This window comes from Balaenoptera physalus, assembly GCF_965194825.1.
Source record: "Balaenoptera physalus genome assembly, chromosome: X".
Classification (NCBI taxonomy): Eukaryota; Metazoa; Chordata; class Mammalia; order Artiodactyla; family Balaenopteridae; genus Balaenoptera; species Balaenoptera physalus.
In genome coordinates this window covers 131,560,962-131,581,835 of record NC_138903.1, presented here as the reverse complement: position 1 = coordinate 131,581,835, position 20,874 = coordinate 131,560,962, and the positions used below count along the sequence as shown (strand labels likewise).

The following is a 20,874-nucleotide window of genomic DNA, read 5'->3' as shown; positions in this document are numbered from 1 at the left end:
AGACAAAAGCAGACCCATTATCACTTTGAAGGGAGTTAGGCACCAAATCAGGGGATAATGTCCTTAAGGAGGACTTTAACCACTTTGGAGGCTTTTTCTGTCCTGGTGGGATATGCCTCCACCCATCCTGAAAAAGTGTCCATAAATACTAGCAGGTACCTGAAATTTCCTGTGGCTCGAGGCATTTGAGTAAAGTCTATTTGCCAGTCCTCGGTGGGGTAGGTTCCTCTGTGCTGAGTCCCCATCTGGGGAAGTCTGACAGCAGTTTTTGTGTTATTTTTAGCATAAATCATGCAATTTTGAGTGACTTGCTGGATGGCCCTTTGTAGGTTAGGCCCCATTATATATCTTTGAATCTGTTGTAAGGTGGCATCTCTCCCGTAATGGGTACTATTATGAATGTGCTGCAGCACAGTGTCCAAGAGGGCCTCAGGAATCAAAACAATTCCTTGTACTTTACATTTCTAGCCAAGTGAGGTGTGATCAAGAGTGAATCCCCATTCTTTGGCTCTCTGCTTCTCCTTTCCTGAATACACTGGCTGGTATTTTGACAAGTCGATCTGTGGGAGAAGTGACCATATCATGGATTGTTAACCCTATTCCTTTGCTGCTTTCTTTGTAGCTTGGTCAGCTAACTGACTGCCCTTTATTATATGAGTCTCACCCTTCTGGTGGCCTGGGCAGTGCATTACAGCCACTTGTGAGGGCTTATGGACTGCTTCTAATAGTGACAGGATTTCAGAAGCATGTTTTATGTCTTTATTGTTTGAAGTGAGAAGCCCCCTTTCTTTCCAGATCGCCCCGTGAGCATGCACCACAGAGAATGCATAGTGAGAGTCTGTGTATATATTTACTTGCTTCCCTTTAGCGAGGAGCAGGGCTCTTGTCAGAGCAATTTCTGCCTTCTGAGCTGAGCTCCCTGGGGGCAGGGCTTTTGCTTCAACAATCCTTTCAAGGGTTGCCATCACATACCTAGTGCATCACCTACCTTGGTCCATGAAGCTGCTTCCATCGGTGAACAATTCCATATCTGGCTCAGCCAAGGTCTGCTAGAATACACTAGCTTGATGACGTGTAGGCAGTCGTGCTCTGGGGATTGTGCAACATCAATCGGGAGCAATGTGGCTGGATTTAGGGCTGAAGTGACCTGAAGTCTTATGTTGGGATTGTCCAGGAGAATGGCTTGGACTTTCCCATTCTTCCAGAAGTCAGCCAATAGCCCCCTTTCTGCTCCAGTAAAGAAAGGACATGGTGAGGGACATACACAGTGGTGGGTTGCCCCAGGGTAAACTTCTCAGCTTCCTGAAATATGTCACAAGTAGCTGCTACAGCTCGAAGGCAGAGGAGTCATCCCTTAACAGTCTGTTCTAGTCTGTCTTGAGAAGCAGGCAACAAGTTGAGGGCTATTCCCCGGAGTTTGAATTAACACCCCAAGGCTTATGCCTTATCTCTCATGGACATACAGTTTGAAAGGTTTCTTTAAGTCTGGTTGTCCCAAAACCAGGGCTGAGACTGACTTTGTTTTTATTGTTTCAAAGGCTGTTTGACATTCTGTAGTCCAAGTAAGGGGCTCAAAATCATGTCCCTTTAAAGCCTCACAGAGGGGCTTTACTATGAACCCATAGTTCGGGATCCAAACCTGACAGAACCCTGCCATTCCCAGAAACACCCTCAGTTGTCTGCAAGTTTTGAGTGTTCCCAAGCCTTCAATTTCCCGTTTTCTATTAGTCAAAAGACCCCACTGTCCTTGGGAAAGGACAAAGCCCAGATACGTGACTTGTTGCTTACATATTTGGGCTTTTATCAGAGTGCTCCTCCCTTTCTACCATATGAGAGGCTCCTATCTTTCTTTTATTGTTTTCTTTCTTATTCTTCAGCCTAGGGCAATCTTTTTTCCAGTGCCCTTCCTCCTTGCAGTAAGCGCATTGTTCTCTCCCCAGTGGTGACTTACCTCTCTCTGGGTTAGTAGCCTTCCGGAAATCCAATGCTGCTGCCAGCAAAGTGGCATTCTGTCTTGCATCCTCTTGCTTCTGTCGTTGTGCCCTGTTGTTGAACACGTTAAAAGCAACATCTACCAATTGAGAAGGGTTCATTCCAAGTGCACCATCAAACTTGTAATTTTCTTCTTATACCTGGGGCACTTTGCCCAGTGAATGTCACATTTACCATTCTCATATTTTGGGGGGCCTCAGGGTCTGCATCAGTGTAGCACCTACAAGCTTGATAAATTCTTTCTAGAAATTCTGATGGATCCTCATTTGGTTTTTAGTGTATCTCCTGAATTTTGTCTAAGCTCTTTTGCCTAGGTACTCCCTTTCTAAGACTCACTAAGACACATCTCCTATAATATTCTAGAAGTGGCATGCCCCCAATATTAGGATCCCAGTCAGGCTCAGCAATAGGAACTGCCAGATTTGCTTCTGGAGCTTCATCTGGATCTGGTAGATGGAGCTGGTGTGATTCCTCTCTAGCCTTGTCAACAACCATCCTTCTTTCATCCCCAGTAAGCATCATATTCATAGGAGTGTGAATGTCTGCCCAAGAGGGATGGTGAATGTCAAAGATAGAAGTGAGAAGTTCAGTCATATGGAGGGGGTCCTCTTGGTATGTAGGGTTATGGTTTTTCCAATTAAACAAATCTGAAGTTGAGAATGGCTTGTGCATCCATAGAAACACAGTTGGTTGGCCATCTGCGTTAAAGCTTCCTATGGGATATTGGCACAAGGGAAATTGCCTTGCTCCGAAAGTAGCTCCCAGTCCAAATTGGGTGCCCTGTTGGGTCTTTCTTAGATGGTGACACCAAACCAGGCCCCTGTGCCCCGAGGGTTAACATAGAAACTTCTAATTGATCCCCATAAGTAGGGGAAACAGGGGGCCGTGAATATGTTGGTGGCATGGGGGCTGTCGGAACAACTGCTGTTGCAGTCTGGTCGGCCAGTGGAGGAGCCAGGTTGGCCAGAGGGGGTTTTAAGTTTTGAAATAACATGTCCTCACTCTCACTTTCTCCCTCTCCCTTTTGTAGAACAGGTTTTCCCTTAGTTTTCCTTTCAGACAGCTGTACCATAAGGTGGCAGCTATCTGACTTCTTTTCCTCCTGATGCAATAGCATAAATGCTTCTACATATGGAATCTCATCATTTTTACATGCTCTTTCACAAAGCAATTGTAATTGCAAGATTGTATAATAATTAAGTGAGCCATTCAAGGGCCATCGCTCTCCTGATCCTAACGTATATTGGGACCACACACTATTACAATAGAATATCATCTCTTCCTCAGTCATAGGCCCATAGCTATATTTTGCCCATTTATTTAAGATACACCCCAAAGGGCTTTCCTTAGGGACAGATGGAGTTTTTCCCATATTTATAAGTTCAAGAACAACAAAACACAAAAAGCACAGGCAAATTCCAATACCAAAGGCACAAACAGATTCCATCATGAATGAATGCAAAACAAAAGTGAATTAATGCAAAACAAAAGCAAATGAACACAAAACAAAAGCAAATGAATCAGCTCACAAATCAGGTAGAGTCCAACAGCGATTCCCCTCTCCAACAGGGTACCCCAATCAAATGAACAAATTGGCTTGTCCCTTAGAGCAAAAGCCCAAATTGAGAGGGGAAAATGTTCCCGGTTGTACACACCAGAGTGACTTACCCTACTATATGGAGCCCATCGGCTCCCAAATGTTGGTTCCTTGCTCCAACTGCCAAGCGCTGGGGCAGCCAGTGCCACTTCAGGGAATTTTGAAGGGAAGGTCCTCAGGACAAGTGGACCCAGCAGCTGCTAGGGCCTTACCTGAAAATTCCCCAACCTGGGCTGGCTGGCCACAAGCAGCAAGGCTCCTGGCTAGCTTTGCCAAAAATTTGTTACCAAGCCCAATCTCATTCTGCTTGCCACACGACAGGCCAATAAATCAGGAGATCAGTTGTTGGAGCAAGGAATAACAACCAATGGTTGAGCAGGACCACTAACAGTAGTTTGTTGACAGTTGATTGCTAACGGTTGCTTGCTTGGGGGAGGGGCCCACTGTGACACCAACCAATGGCTGAGCGGGGCTGCTATAGCTCGTACCTGCCCCGCCCCTATTACAGTCTCTGCCTCTGTCATCACACATCTCCTTGTGTCTCTCTCTTCTTTTGAAAAGAGAGCATCAGTCATAGTGTATTAGGTCCCATCCTACTCCAGTATGACCTCATCCTAACTAGTTATATCTGCAACAAGCCTCTTTCTAAAGAAGGTCACATTTTGAGGTATTCAGGGTTACGAATTCACCATATCTTTCCAGGAGACATAGTTCAACCCATAACAAGCAGGAAGCCCAGGCAGAAAATATACATTGGGGCATTATCAAAGTTGAAGATATTATTTAAAGATACAGGCCTGGATAAGAATGCCAGGGGAGTGAGACAGAAAAGAGTACTGAGTCATGACAATCTCAAATGTTGAGAATTTAAAGGAACCAGCAAAGGAGATTGGACAGGTCATGATGTAGGAGGGAAACCAGAAGAGCAACATGGCCTAGAAGTTTGGTGAAGAGATTCATTCCAGGAGAATGGAGTGCTCAATGTGTAAAATGCTGCTGACAAATCCAGCATAATTTGATAATTATAATTAACTGATAATTAACTATTGGATTACAGAGTTGATGGGAGGGTATAAAGTTAATACTTCAAAAACACTCAAAGTTGTTTGGTATATAGTAAGAGCTTAACACGTGTTCACTCTTATTTTGAAGAGGGGTGATGTGGGCCAGCCCATATTCTGCTATGTGAACTTTAGGTTTTAACCCAATAAATCCATTCAAACAGCAGAGCGTAGTGGTTAGAAAGTATAAGCTGTGGAGCCAACCCATCTGGAGTTGAATTCAGGCTCTACTACTTACTAGCTGGGTAATCTTCTGCAAATTGCTTAGTCTCTCTTTGCCTCAGTTTATTGACCCATAAATGAGCATAACAATAGTACCGACCTCATAGGGTTGTTGTGAAGATTAAATACTTTAAGAATGTTACATAGCAAATGCTATAGAAGAGATTATTTTTCATTATTATTTACATGAGGACATTAATATATTTGAATGAACTCGTGTCAAAATTGCTCTGAGCAAGCTGTGTTGGTACACTGTTAAGCATATATTTTTGTAATAGGGACAGTGCAGGCACACTAATGGTCCCATTCCACCAACAGTCAGTGTCACAGTGGTCCCCACAGTGGCAGTTTCCCTGGGTCATTGTCCTCAGGACCGGCCTCATTTATGCGCTCTCCCCCTTTGCCCCAGCAGTTGCCGCCCAAGGCCTGGAGGAGCAGTGTGCTGCAGCAGCCTCAGGCACACACATACATTGCAGCTTGTCGCCTTGGGTGAGTCTGAGTCTGGGGTGTTTCAGGTCTCCAGGCAGGCACACTGACAGGTAGACCAGCAGACCGGTGGAGATGGCAATATTGTGACTGTGAATTTGGGAGAACCTCTGCTGGCGTGAAATGCCAGTTGAAGGTGCTACGGCTGGAACATTGTGACCTTGTAATAGGGGTGGTTGCTCATCGCATCTGATGTGCAAGGCCCCAGCACAGGTGTTGTGGGGGCGCCTCTGGCAGCAAGGGGAGGCCAGGAAGCTGGGGTGTTTGCCCTCCCCAAGGTCAGGGAGGACAGGAAATGGCCCCGGAGGAAATAATGCAGCTGCCTGGCCTGCCTGCTCCTACCAAGCCCTCCCCGAGGTGGGGCAGTGGAAGCCTGGACAGACGGGCCGGCCGGGGCTACCGCACTAGGATACAGGATTTGACACTCTCCCTAAATGGTCCCTCCATGCCAGTACAGGGGACATTTGGTGCCCGGGCCTGGGGCCCAAGATGCCAGCCTCTGCCCACCCACATGCCAGGCATCTGCTACTGGATGGTGTGAACCCCTCAGCTCGGCTGCTGTCCACGCCCCTGCAGTGCCCTCCTAGGATGTAACAAGGGCAGGGCAGGTGCGCAGTGGTTAGCATGAGACCCTTGCCACGGGGGTCAGAGGGCCCACTCATCCAACAGTCAGCTCTCAGGGGTCCTCGAGTCAGAGAGTGTGGTGAGAGTGTGGATGGCGGCCTTCTCCCCAGGCCCTCCAGGCTTTCTGGCCTCGGGGCGGTGGGTGAGCTGGGGGGCCTGGCAGGTAAGCTGGGGGGCCTGGGGACAGGCTGAGGGCTGTGTCCCACAGAGCCCCAGAGCCCCCTCTACCGCTGCCCACTGGCCAGGCTCAGGCCTTGAAGCAGCAGTGAACCTCTCCCCCATCCCCACCTCAGCAACGTAATAGTGGTGGCAGTCTCCATTCGTTGCAGTCCATGGAAGCGTCGGATTCTCTCCAGTTTAAATAAAAGCCTGAGGGCCAGCTGCGTCCTGGGCGCCTGGCTCTGTCAGTGATGATGGCTGGGTGGGGTTTGGGGACCTGGCCCTGAGGGCAGCACCAGCTGAGATCTGCCTTTTCAGCTGGGCCTGGGCACTGGTGGGAGGACCCAGACTTGGTGCTGGATGAACATTCCCAGACAGGGTGACCGGCCTGCACAGTACACCCTCCTCTTAGCTAGGACCTGACCTCGGAGCCTTGGAACCTTGAACAAGTAAATTGAGCGGTAATGACATTGCTTTACTTATGGGATTTGTTAAAAGCTGCAAGGAGGCATGGAGACTGAAATAAATGCCTCCCTTTCCTTTTCTTGTCAGAACAGAGAATAACATTTATTTTGGTGGAGGTTTACAGGAACATCATGACCTGACCATGACCTGACCTCAAGAACAAAGGATCTGACACCAAGAAGTTTGCAACAACTAACCACATCCCTCCCTCACCTTTCCTATAAAAGGGCTTTGTGGAAAGCTTTTGGGGAGTTCGGGGTTTTTAAGGTGTGAGCCACCCATCTCCTTGCATGGCCCTGCAATAATCCTTTCTCTGCTCCAGACTCTGATGTGTTTCAGTATTGTTTGGCCTCACTATGCATTGGGCACACGGACTTGCGTTTGGTAACATTTTGGTAACATGACCATCTCACCCATGGCCCTGCAGTAATCCTTTCTCTGCTCCAAACTCCAATGTTTTCGTATTGTTTGGCCTCACTGTGCATTGGGCACACAGACTTGCATTCGGTAACAACGTGACCTAGGTGGACAGCTACAAGAACAAAGGATCCAACACTAAGAAGTTTGTAACAACTAACCACGCCCCTCCCTCACCTGGCCTTTAAAAGAGCTTTGCTGAAAGCCTTTGGGGAGTTTGCGGTTTTTTAAGGCATGAGCTACCCATCTCCTTGCATGGCCCTGCAATAATCCTTTCTCTGCTCCAGACTCCGATGTGTTTCAGTATTGTTTGGCCTCACTGTGCATTGGGCACACGGACTTGCGTTTGGTAACATTTTCACCAAAAAAACCCAAAAAAAACAAAAAAACCCACCTCTGTACTACTTCATGATTATTAAAGAGATCTGGTTATGTGGACCTGAGAGGTGCTGCAATGTCTTCTTTTGAGTATAAGGTTAAGGAGCTTTGTGAACTGAATTGGGGCCCACCTTGATCCAACAATGTTTATTTGGCTGCATAATGTCTAATTTTACTCTCCAGGAGAATATGTCGTCATGACAACCCACTTCCATCTCAAGCGAAAAATTGGCTACTTTGTGATCCAGACCTACTTGCCATGTATCATGACTGTCATTCTGTCACAAGTGTCTTTCTGGCTCAACAGAGAGTCTGTCCCTGCCCGCACGGTCTTTGGTGAGTGTTGTTTTATGGAGAATGGGGCAGGGGCAGGGGTGAGGAAGGTGGAAGAACCATTACTGGAGTGAATGTGAGGAACACCTGAGCCCAGCATCAGTAACTAAGTCACTGGATCTTGGTGTTTCTAGCAACTGAATTCTTAAAAGGCAGTGGAAATAAGAGTGTTGGAGTGTTAAGATTTACTGAAATGCTTCCTGTCTCAGTCAGGTTTGCTTCAGGAGCTGGAGAGGGATGGAGCCGTCAGTGAAAAGGAGAGGAAATTAGTGGGCAGAGCTGGAGAAAGTGAAGGGTGGGAAACTAAGCTGACAACAGAGAAGTAGATTGGGGCTTTCTTCTGACCCATTTTTTTATAGGACCATCTGACTTTGCTGCTTCTCCTCTAGCCTTTTTGAAAGTATGAATTATCTGACATTCAGTAAGAGCTACACAGAGTTTGAAGGTTTTTACAATAGTACCTACAATTAGAGAAATTTTCTTCAATATGAATTTACTGTTGTCTAGGAAGAGATTTGCATGTCATTAGCACTTTTCCCTAGGAGACTTAAAGCACATAAAACATTTTCTGCCTGTTTTTCCCACTGTAAGATTTTTTTTTAGGAGATAAACATTAATTAACTCTTTTAATCTACTAAACTGTCTCCATATACTTGGATACACTGAGTACTCACAAAGAAGACTTTTCTACCGATATTTCCTACTGATATCCTGAAGCTTTACTGTGTAGTTAGAGAGTAAATGATGTTGTTTCAGAAAGAAGAAGCATTTTAGGTCAGGTAGAAGAGGAGACAGTAGTGGAGGAAGAGAAATAATAACCTGTAAAGTAAGAAAAAAGGAAAAAAAAATTAGAAGGGTGTGATATCATGGAAGTCAAGAGAGGTGAGTGTTTCAAGAAGGGAATAATCCTCTGGGGTGAATTTTGTGTGTTTAGGTAAAATGCAGATAAAAACTGTTGGGTATCATGATATGCTTGGTTGCTAGTGATTTGAAAAGAACAGTTCTAGTGGAGTTGGGGGAGCAGAATCTATATAGGAGTAGATTAAAGATGCCCAATTTTTGGAAATATTACAAACTAGATACCCTGAAAAATCTTCCTCTACAAAATCCTAAAAAAAGCAGATAAAATATAGAAAACACTCTTTTTTAATATCTGAACTCATAAGAAATGAAAGAAAATACTCAGTGGCCCAAATGGAAGAAGGAAGTGAAAACTGGAATGTTAATCACATGAGCTTATACTGTTGTAGCAGGAAAATGGATGGATGGATGGACTACTAGTCTTGGTAGGTAAGAATTTGAGTTTTAAGGTTACACAAGAAAGACTTTTAGCCTGAGTGAAATTAAGGGTTAGAACTAGGACTGTGGTAGGCTTAATAATGGCCCCCAATGATACCCATGTCCTAATCTCTGGAACTTGTGAATGTTAGCTTATATGGCAAGAAAGACTTTACAGATTTGAACTAAGTTAAGGATTTTGAGATGGGGAGATTATCTTGCATTATCTCAAGCAACTTTAGTTGAGTGGGACAAACATTCATTATCAAAGAAGCATATTAGACTTTTAGAAGTGCTCAAAGGAAGTGAGGAGGGCAGTCACAAAAAGACTTTGTAGAAGAGTCTTGAAAGAGAAGCACTGGGTGGCAGGCCTGGATCTCTTTTAAAATGCCAAACCTCTTTGTCCATCCATGAAGTGCACCAAATGCTTGATTGAGGGTCCTACCAGCTCTGACTAGCTAAGAGCTCTTCACAAGATGACAGTTTTAATTAAGCCTTAGAGACTAGAGTTCTAAACATCTCTACTGAGATATGGCACATAAATACTTGTGTTGCAATATAGTTCCCTCCATCCATGCTTTGGCACTGCTATGAATGTGCCAGTGTGGACAATTGCATTTGCTGATAACCATAAATGAGATAACTTGTTTATTCTGTGAATCACTTCTTGCTCAGTGTGATCAGAATGTTACTGAGCCTGAGGTCCACTCTCAGAATTTACCAGGCTACAAATTCAGATACTTTGTTATGAGGTGCTAGCTGTATGGCTAATTCCTGACAGGGCTTGAAATGTGTTTTTTCTAACTCTCTGCCTAGTTTGTGCAAAGGTGCTCCTTTAGGATCTGTCTACTGAAACTGTATTAAGTCTTTTCCAGTCTGGATTTTCATTTATATAGTAAATATGTAAGTAAGGTACTCAAGGAATCAAGATATGAAAGGAGGGTCCAGAGGCTGCAGCACACATGGCTGTCTCTCTGGGTAGAGTTAATAGTTAATAGGCCATATCTGCTTGCTTCTCTGTGCAACATCTCTCACTCCATTAGGACTACCTTCTCCATGCCCTACTTGACCCAGGCTCATGAAGGTCACATTCTCCATCTTCTTGAAGAATCAGAAAGAGGTTCTGGCCATTCCTTCTTCCTCAATTCTGGATGATTTTGGGTACACAACTGCACCATCAAAATTCTGGGGGAGACAGTAGGGAATATTCATAGATGGGGAGAAAAAGGCAAGGAGAGATTAAGGAAATTGCCCAAGATACAAAGCAAGTAAGTGGCAGAACTGAGGACTTCCTACTTCTAGTGTAGATATTCAAGACTAGAATAATAACTGCTAACAGTTATTATTGTTAAAATGTGATTATAATTAGACTACTATAATTATTTATATAATTATGGCAATATTATTGTTAATAACAACAGTAAAAATAAGAGTAATGTTAATTATAGAAGCTGCTATTTATTGAGTGAGTACTCTGTGCCAGATATTGTGCTGTGGGCTTTATGAACATCATCTATCTCATTTGATTCCCCAACAAATCTCTGAGTCTGGTATCATCACACACATTTTACACATGACAAAACTTAGAGGGGTAAAACACCTTGTTCAAGGTCATATTACAAGTAAGTGGGATTGCCAGAATTTGAGTCTATTTCAGTTTGACTCTAAAGCTCATATTGTTAACCACAACACTATATAGCTCACATGTATATCTAATATATGAACAGATTAGAAATACATTTTTTAATAGAATTTAAAAGTGAATAAAAGAAAGCCTTAAATTTAGGTTAATAAACGCCACCAAGAAAAAGAATCAATCCATTTAAAAGCAAGCTGTGGTTTGGCAAAAACTCATAAGAAACAGATGTTAGAATAGTTTTAGTTGTTCACAAATTCAATAGGACCTAGACTGTGATGCAGCTGAAGAACAATTTTCCACAATAGTTTTTTGTGTTATTAGGAGAATAGTGTCCACAATAAGGGAAATGAAACTCCTACTAAGCTCAGACCATGTCCTGAGTCTTGGGCTCAGTTCTGGTCTGTTCAGAAGATAACTACCAGAATGGGGAAGGAGGAGAAATGAAAGAAGGAACTGGCCATGTTCTGGAGATGAACAGACACACAAGGAACTATGGCCACCCTCTCCAACTCTCTGAAGTCCTGTCCCAGAAATGAAGAAGCAGACTTTTCTTTCTTGTGTCGCCAGAGAGAGCTCTGAGATCAGTCAGTGGGTCAGGAGTTAGAGAAAGGCAGGTTTCAGTTCATAAGGTAGATTTTTCTAATTAGAAAGCTCTCTTACAATGAAATAGGTTACCTACTTTTAAATGGAAATGTTTAAGCAGAGGTTAGAGGACAACTTTTAAGTGCTATACTGGAGATTCCTATTCCTGTGATAATTGGGATGGGGTGGTTACTAGGTAGAACCATTCTGTTTTGACATTCTCTGTTTTTTACTTTAAAGGGGCCATTTTGGGTGGGGTGTAGCTCCTCCTTTCAAGTAGGAAGTTGGTGATATCATCAGATATGCTCTAAATGTCTTTCACTGGCAACTGATTCTCATTTTCTCTCTCCCCAGGTGTCACCACTGTTCTCACCATGACCACCTTGAGTATCAGTGCCAGAAACTCCTTACCTAAAGTGGCATATGCGACGGCCATGGATTGGTTCATAGCCGTCTGTTATGCCTTTGTATTTTCTGCGCTGATTGAATTTGCCACTGTCAACTACTTCACAAAGCGGAGTTGGGCTTGGGAAGGCAAGAAGGTGCCAGAGGCCCTGGAAATGAAGGTAAGATACAGGAAGGGTGGGGGCTGGGAAGCACTCCCTGAGAGAACTGTATTGGAACCAGGAGTGGGCAGCCTGCAGCCTGTGGGAACTGGCCAGGGCTGTGTGCTATTCACTGGGGTCATCAATCCAATTCTCAACTGGAGTGCTTCTTGGCAGTGTGGAGTGTTTGCTGGGGGCAAAGAAAAGAGGGTAGGTATCATGGAGGGCTGATGTCTTGTGGTGAGGGATCAAACCTAAGTGTGATACTGCTGAACCCAAGGGGAACCTGTTGTACCCAGAAGAGTGGACTTTATCTTCAACCCAGAAAACAGTCTCTAGGGCCACTTCTGCCCCTCATTTTTCCAGTATGTTCCCATTACCATCAAACAAAAGTGATCATCATTCCTTCTATGTCTTTGCTTATTTTTTACTCTCTACCTGGAATGTTCTTTTCTTATTTTCCTGCCTGATAAAGACCTGCTTAGTCTTTAAGACCCAGATGAAGTGCTATTTTCTCCATAGAATATTTCCAGAATCATGCAGATAGCTTTAGCTTCTCTTGGGGTGGGGGGAGGGTGCTCATGATATTAAGAACATTTATTTGTATTAGAGTTATTTGTCTGCTTCCTCACTAGACTGAACTTCTTGAGGGCAGGAGCTTGTCTGCATTCTTTCTAACTAGCTAGTATCCTTGCACAGCATCTGACTCATAGTAAAAGCTGAATAAATGTTAATTGGATTAGTGGATGGGAAGGAAGAAAAAAGAGAGAAAAAATGCCAGTAAACCACCTGGAATTGGTAAAAATAAAAACATGAATACAGTGAAATCAAGATTGTTGTCCTTGGCTGCTTTAAAAGAGTTCAGATCTCTAGCTCTAGATGAAGACTAACCCAAGATGCTAAAAAGAACTGGCAGATATGGTCCCAGAACCATTCTAGTACTCTTTGAAGAATCATGGAGAAGAGAAAACATAATGAAGACTTTTCAAACCGGAGGAATAGATTCCATAGAATATAGACTGGTGAGTTGGAAAAATTTTAGAATAGATTTTAACTATTTATTTAGATAGAATTTATTAACTCCTTGCTATAAATTATGAAGAAATAACCAGTCCCTGTCATCTCCCAACTTTTATTTGTTATACTACTTTTTCTGCATTGTCAAGTTTTATAGCATTTACATGCTTTTATGCAGCCATAATTTCTATAGTTGATTAGTCATAGTTCTACATTTACATAGGCTCTCTTCTCAAAATAGTCCTTTTATCCATTTTTCTGTTCATTACTTAGTTATCTCAAGGCTGTCCTCTGGAAGTTTCTTTAAGAAGGGTTCATGGGAACCATATTTCTTACCATCTTACATGTGTAAAATTATCTATCAATTGTGTTTATACTTAAATTATATTTGGGCTGTTGTACAATTTGTGGGTCACATTCTCTTTCTCTGATGTCCACATAGACATTGGTTGCTATATTCAGTTCTAGCACTGAATGTTGGTATGAAGAAATTTAAAACCTGCCTAAGAATCTCTCACATAATGGGGGAGGGGTGATTTTATGGCCTAGAAACCCATATGAATGTGTCTTTTATTTACAAATACCAGTTACTTTACAAGGATATATCTTGATCTATCTTTTTGAATTTTTTCCTAGGGCAGCATGTTGCCCTTTAAGCCTATGGATTCACAAGTGTCTTTGTTTCAGGAAAGCTTTCCTGAAACATTTCTTTGCTCTGTTATCATCCTAGAAGCACAGATTATACATATAATAGAACTTTGTCCTCCATATCTACCATTTTTCTCTAGTAATTTGTAACTGTTATTTTCCATTTCATTTTTCTCATTTTTCTCAAGTGTGCCTTCCATGTCTCTGAACATTTTCACCCATGCTTATTCTCCTTCATTTCTATAGCAGTATTATTTTTCCTTATATTCATTTTATGATTTCTGCTGACTTAGCTTTTCATGTATTTTATGTTTGTTTTGTGTGTTGTTACACAGTCCTTTATTGGTTATTTCTTCTCCTTGTAACATATTTTGCATCAATACCATATTATTTTTTTTCAATTGTTACTTGAAGTTGTATTAGAGGAGTTCTTTACTAGCACTGCTATGTGTGAAAGTATCATTTTGGGGAGGGACTGAGAGAATGAGTAGGATGGTAGTGAGTAGTTGAGAGTAAGTAGTTGAAAGTGAGTAGTTTGACCATGATCTGTTATCTATATAAATTCTTATAAATAACTCACAAGAAAGTCCTCTATGTATGGTGTAGTGTGTGTGTATGTGTGAGTGTGTGCACGCACACATGTGTAGTATTGTATCCTCTAATTTTTCCAGTCTCTACCTCCTCTCTACCCTGTGGTGGTCAAACAGTATTCCAGGATGTTCTCACTACCAGCCTTAAAACCATTTTGTTTCAAAACAGCGGTCATTTGTTTTCTCACTCAGGTCCTGCCACCCACCTTTTAGGACTCTATTCTTGGCCTGAAATCCAGAACAGTAGGCATCCTCAGTGTCTTCTTCACCCTGATACAATTTTTACTGCATTTGGAAGCCCTTACTTTTTGGGATGAGAAAATGCTTTCAATTTTCATCAAAGGTGGAGTTTTGGTTTCTATATCTCATTTTCCTTATAATTTTGATTGGTTACAGAGAAGAAAAGGGAGCAAAGATGTCCTTACTCTGACATATTAAACTGAAAAGTCCCTAGAATATATTATTAAACAGATGTTTTAAGAGCAGTTAGCACTAACTATTGATAGCCAGCCTGAGTTCACTAAGAAGAAATTATGCCAAACTAATCCTTAAGAAAATTCATGAAAAGTTTACTAGACTGGTGGAACAGGAAATATATACATTTTATCAAGACATCTGACTAACTTTTTAAAATTATGTCTTCATGAAGAAGAAACAGCAGTTGAAAAAGTAGTACAATTATGCTCATGTAGTTGGTTGGCCAACTGAAGTCAAATATAATTCATTGATGGAGGGTCATCAACCTGAATGGACATTCCTGTGATAAGCCACAAGGCTTTGTCCTTGACCCTTCCCTCTTAAATGCTGTCATCTGTGACTTAAATGAAGATATATAATGTAGGAGATTCAAATTTGTAAGCTGGCATTAATGAAGAGGAGTATCTTCTGAATTAGAATCAAAGAGAATTTCTGAAGTTTGAAAGAACAGGCTGAAATCAACAGATTAACATTTTCTTTTCTTTTTAAATTTTTTTATGGGAGCATAATTGCTTTACAATGTTGTGTTAGCTTCTGATGTACAATGAAGTGAATCAGCTACATGTATACATATATGCCCTCCCTCTTGGACCTCCCTCCCACCCAACCCCCCATCCCACCCATCTTGGTCATCGCAGAGCACCAAGCTGAGCTTCCTGTGCTTTATAGCAGGTTCCAATTAGCTATCTATTTTATACGTGGTAGTGTATATATTCTTACACATAGATTCTAAAAAAGTTAGTTCTGGGATAAAAAAACTTAACAAAAATTGTATGTTACAAACAAGATGCTGGGATATAGGAAAAGGGCAAATTTAATACAAGCCATCCATGTGGTGTAACTCCTGAGAAACCAAATTTTGTTTGAGTCTGAGTTAGGAGTTACCTAGACCAAGTGAGATGATAGGCCCCTTTTATTCTGTACAGGTTGGGCCATGTTTAAAATATGCGGTTCCAATTTGGTTACTACAGTGGAGAAGGGACAAATGCATTAAGGGGATGATGATTGCTAATTTCAGATATCTGAAAGGCAGTCATGGATACCTTGTGAAAAATGTGGTAGACTTTTTGTTGTGACTGGGAAGAGATGCAGTGGTGGTTTGAAGGTAGAGAGAGCACTAGAATAGATTAAGAAACTGTAAATGTAGATGTCAAAAATGATAACTGTTTCTCCAATTCCAAGGAGTACTGAAAATGAAAAAAGAGAACAAAAAGTATCATCTAAAAGTCTTCTGCAAAGATGGTGATCTCAGTCTTCCTCCTTAGTCCCTCTCCATGGTCAATCTATTTAAGTTATTGAAAGGATGTTGATTATGAGATTTGAAAAAAAACTATGGAATGTGTAAAAATGGATCTCTAATGTGAGGGTGCTGTGCTTTGTCTACACTGCTACAATATGAATGAACTAACAGTGAGAACCACTGACCCACGGGACAAAAAAATGAAGTGCGTTAAAAGTAAAAATAGTGAAATTTAATCATAACTTATTCTGCTTTTTTCCTTCTTTAAAGAGACATATTAAACCTTATTTGCCTCACAAAGCTAGAATGGGTGAGCACAAAACTGTTTGAAACTAATAAAAATGATTCAAAAATCTATTTCTGATCTGTACTATGATCAAGGATTAGATAAAATGTGAGGGGAAAGATAAAGGAAAGGAAAAGAAGGGGTAGGTGGGAACAAAAACTCATTTTCAAATGAAGACAAATGACTAATGACTACCTTATAATAGCACTCTGCAAAATAGATGAACTCTGGGCTTCTGAGGAACAACTACATGTTTTATCACTGCTTCCTTTAAAAATCCCATTAAAATGAGGGTAAAGAAATAAAATAGGTTTAAACCCACAAGTACCAGGAGAACTGGAGAAGGATTTCAGTCAGGCAAGAGATTGTAATGCATTTTTCAAGAAAAATGAATGGGGAAAGAGAGAATAAGAACTGATTTATCAAGCTGGAGTAAGATAGAACCCCAGAGAAACTCAGTATTCAAGGTGCTTGGTACAGCAGACAGTAAATCATGGGGCTGCAATTAGGGGGATTGGCTAAAAGTCTGTGTGCAGAGTAGTCAAGACCCCAGAGCCTGCCCAACATGTAAAATGTCTACAGCCAGATGTATACTTTCCTGAAGAGCAGCAGAAGCTTCTCTTCTAAAGAAGCTGAATGTCTCCAGAGAAAAGACCTTTACATAGTGACATTTTGGAGTACCCCATAAAATGACCTCCTTCCAAATAATCTTCTTAAATCATAGTTTGCAAATCAACAAGCCCAGCTCAGGTACACTGAGCATACAGACATCTTTTATGTTGCCAAATAATACTGGGATACCAAGGATTACCAAAGTGAAATTTTCAATGTGAAAAAGAAAAGATTTAAAAAAAAAACTCATCTTGGCAGGAACAGAGATAATTCAGGGAATTAAAGAGAATTTAAGAAAAACAAAAGTAAATTTTCTCTTATATTTGTAAATATATACATAAAATAAGAATAGGATGCTAATATAAAAGGAAATCAGAGAATAAAGAAGAGCTTTTGAAATGAAAAATAACTGCCAAAATAAAAATTTCAATAGAGAGGTGGGAAAATAAACTGAAGAGAATCTCCCTACAAGTAGGGTAAAAAGGAAATAAATGGAGAATGTGAAAGAAAAGGTTAAGGGGCTTAGAGATGAATCCAGAAAATTCATCCAACTCAGAAGCTGCAGAATGAGTGAACAGAGAAACGGGAGCAAAGGAAATTAACAAAGAACAAGACATCTTTACAAATGGAAAGATGTAAGCATCCAGATTGAAACTGTCCACATAGGCCCACGTAAAGTCACATCATCTTGCAATTTTAGAAAACCAGGGATAAATGATAGTCTAAAGAGATTCTAGAAAGACAGTAAATGTTATCTACAAAGAAATGATTAGCAGAATGGCATCAGACTTCTCAGCTACATTGGACGCTGGAAGACAGTGGAGCTGTAAACCCTAAATCTGAGGATTTGAGTCCTATGCCTAGCCAAAGTATCACTTAAGTGGAAAGGTAGAGTAGTTATTTTCAGACCTGCAGGAACTCAGAAATGTCACTTCCCATGCATTCCACCTTAGGAAAATACTGGAGGATATGTTCTACTAAAACAAGAGAATAGAACAAAAAAGGGAAAGACATTGGATCCAGAGAAGAGGGTACCCTACAGAGGAGATAGATGAAGGGAATACGTAAGATGAAATCTATGCAGCAAGCACATCTGGAGAGGAACCAGTGAAGTTTGTAGCAAGAGGCTAGAGGTATTTATATAGTCATTTATAATGATGTTATTGATTATTGATTGAACTAAAAATATTGTTATAATTGTATTGGAAGATGGAGGAAGGGTTGCATAAGTGAGGTAAATCATTATCATGAAAAGACGAATGGTTATGTGCAAAACAGATAGCAGTATAAGCATATTATTTAGACATATATAAATAACTGTTAGAAGTATCAGCTAAGAGAATTAAAAATAATTATGAATTGCTGGACAAGGTTGGGATACATGGGGATAAGGGTTTCCTGGTTTTCATTATAAGTCTTTACATTTATTTCTTTTTAACTATGTGCATTATTACCTTGATTACATTTTTTGAAAATTAAAAATAATAAAAGCAAATTAAGATGAAGAAATAAACCTCTACTTTTAAAAAGAAGACAGATATTATTCTTAGAACTGTTTTAAAGTATTTATAAATTCTTACCTAAATTTTGGACACACAGTAATTCTTATGCTCCTTTTCTTATTTTCAGGTAAGTATATTTGAATGCTCTAGAATAATATTTTATCTTATTTTACATTAGAGAAAATGCTCAACTTCCATCCATAGTTTGGAAAAGTTTAGTTTCTTATCATTAATGGCTTTTAAAAATTTGTCTGATATGAGAATTGCTACTCCAGCTTTCTTTTGATTTCCATTTGCATGGAATATCTTTTTCCATCCCCTCACTTTCAGTCTGTATGTATCCCTAGGTCTGAAGTGGGTCTCTTGTAGACAGCATATATATGGGTCTTGCTTTTGTATCCATTCAGCCAGTCCATGTCGTTTGGTGGGAGCATTTAATCCATTTACATTTAAGGTAATTATCGATATGTATGTTCCTATTACCATTTTCTTAATTGTTTTGGGTTTGTGATTGTAGGTGTTTTCCTTCTCTTGTGTTTCCTGCCTAGAGAAGTTCCTTTAGCATATGTTGTAAAGCTAGTTTGGTGGTGCTGAATTCTGTTAGCTACTGCTTGTCTGTAAAGGTTTTAATTTCTCTGTCGAGTCTGAATGAGATCCTTGCTGGGTAGAGTAATCTTTGTTGTAGGTTTTTCCCTTTCATCACTTTAAATATGTCCTGCCACTCCCTTCTGGCTTGCAGAGTTTCTGCTAAAAGATCAGCTATTAACCTTGTGGGGATTCCCTTGTATGTTATTTGTTGTTTTTCCCTTGCTGCTTTTAATATTTTTTCTTGTATTTAATTTTTGATAGTTTGATTAATATGTGTCTTGGCGTGTTTCTCCTTGGATTTATCCTGTATGGGACTCTCTGCACTTTCTGGACTTGATTGACTATTTCCTTTCCCATATTAGGGAAGCTTTCAACTATAATCTCTTCAAATATTTTCCCAGTCCCTTTCTTTTTCTCTTCCTCTACTGGGACCCCTATAATTCGAATGTTGGTGTATTTAATGTTGTCTCAGTAAGTGAGAAAGAGAAAAACAAATACTGCATGCTAACACATATATATGGAATCTAAAAAAAAAAGGTTCTGAAGAACCTAGGGGCAGGACAGGAATAAAGATGCAGACGTAGAGAATGGACTTGAGGACACGGGAAGGGGGAAGGGTAAGCTGGGACGAAGTGAGAGAGTGGCATGGACATATATACACTACCAAATGTAAAATAGATAGCTAGTGGCAAGCAGCCACATAGCACAGGGAGATCAGCTCCGTGCTTTGTGACCACCTAGAGGGGTGGGATAGGGAGGGTGGGAGGGAGACACAAGAGGGAGGAGATATGGGGATATATGTATATGTATAGCTGATTCAATTTGTCATAAAGCAGAAACTAACACACCATTGTAAAGCAATTATACTCCAATAAAGATGTTAAAAAAAATTGGGGGCATTCCTGTAAAAATAGCCACAAATTGAGTCACCACTTGATATTTTCTCTCTGGGGTGAATGATATTCACTGTGGGTTAACTTGTATTCATAAACTGGTGGCCTTCCCACCCTTTTCTAAAGTAGGTATAAATGCCCTGACAACAGTCATACTCTATCCCTGGTGAATCGATTGAAACAGAAACAAACAGGTGGATCAGCCAAGATGGCATAGTAGAAAGACCCTGAGCTCACCTCCTCTCATGGACACACCAAAATCACAACTATTTGCAGAAAAACCATTGATGAAAAAGACTGGAATGTACCAGAAAAGATCTTCTACAACTAATGTATGAAGAAGGAACCAAACAAGATGGATAGGACGGGTGGAGGTGCAATATAGGCAAGTCCCATAAACCCAGGTGGACAATCCACAAACAGGAGGATGATTACAATTGCAGAGGTTCTCCCCAACGAGAGAGAGGTCTGACCCCATGTTGGGCTCCATAGCCTGTGGGTCATATACTGGGAAAACGAGCCCCCAGAGCATTTGGCTTTGAAGACCAGCAGGGCTTACTCTCCAGAGTCCCAGAGAGCTGTGGGAAGTAGAAACTGTACTCTTAAAGGGCGCACACAAACTCTCACATGCTCCAGGATCCAGGGCAGAAGCAGTAATAGGAGCCTGGATGAGAGCTACCTGCTGATCTGGAGAGTCTCCCAGAGAGGTAGGAGGCAACTGCAGCTCACCTTGGGGACACAGACACTGGTGGCAGCCATTTGGGGAGCTGATTCTACCGTGAGAACACTGGTGCTGGTAAGCACCATTGTGAAATCCTCCCTCTAGCTTATAAGCCTCAGGACCCATCCCCGCCCTGGCCCAACAGCCTGTAGGCAAAAGTGCTGAGACACCTCATGCCAAGCAACTAACTGGGCATGGGCACAGCCCCACCCACCAACAGACAGGCTGCCTTAAGACCCCCTGAGCCCACAGCTGCCCCTGGACATGGCCCTGCCCACCAGAAGGCACGGGATCTGCCCCACAAACCAGTGTGCAGGCACCAGACCCGGGACCCCCAGGGACCTCCAGCCAGAGACTCTGGGACCCAGCTTCACCCACCAGTGGGCAGACACCAGCCTCAGAACCCCCCGGGTTCTGGCCCCACCCTCCAGTGAGCCTGCTCTATCCCTGGGACCAGCCTCACCCACCAGCAGACAAAAACAATTAACAAAATGGCAATAAGAACATATATATCAATAATTA

The 20,874-nt window shown here is 41.6% G+C and overlaps 1 protein-coding gene and 1 long non-coding RNA gene across 4 annotated transcripts in view; both read left to right on the top strand.

Annotated features, from left to right (window-relative positions):
* LOC309651832 overlaps positions 1–20,874 on the top strand; it is a 437,596-nt gene that overhangs the window by 186,059 nt on the left and 230,663 nt on the right. The gene's annotated exons all lie outside the window — the stretch shown is intronic.
* The window catches only part of GABRA3 (gamma-aminobutyric acid type A receptor subunit alpha3), a 258,489-nt gene that overhangs the window by 229,700 nt on the left and 7,915 nt on the right, over positions 1–20,874 (top strand). For all 3 annotated transcript variants that reach the window (XM_082444886.1, XM_082444885.1, XM_082444884.1), the window contains 2 exons: positions 7,585–7,737; positions 11,588–11,799. In XM_082444886.1, the coding sequence (XP_082301012.1) occupies positions 7,585–7,737; positions 11,588–11,799 (365 nt within the window). The remainder of the gene's footprint in view (positions 1–7,584; positions 7,738–11,587; positions 11,800–20,874) is intronic.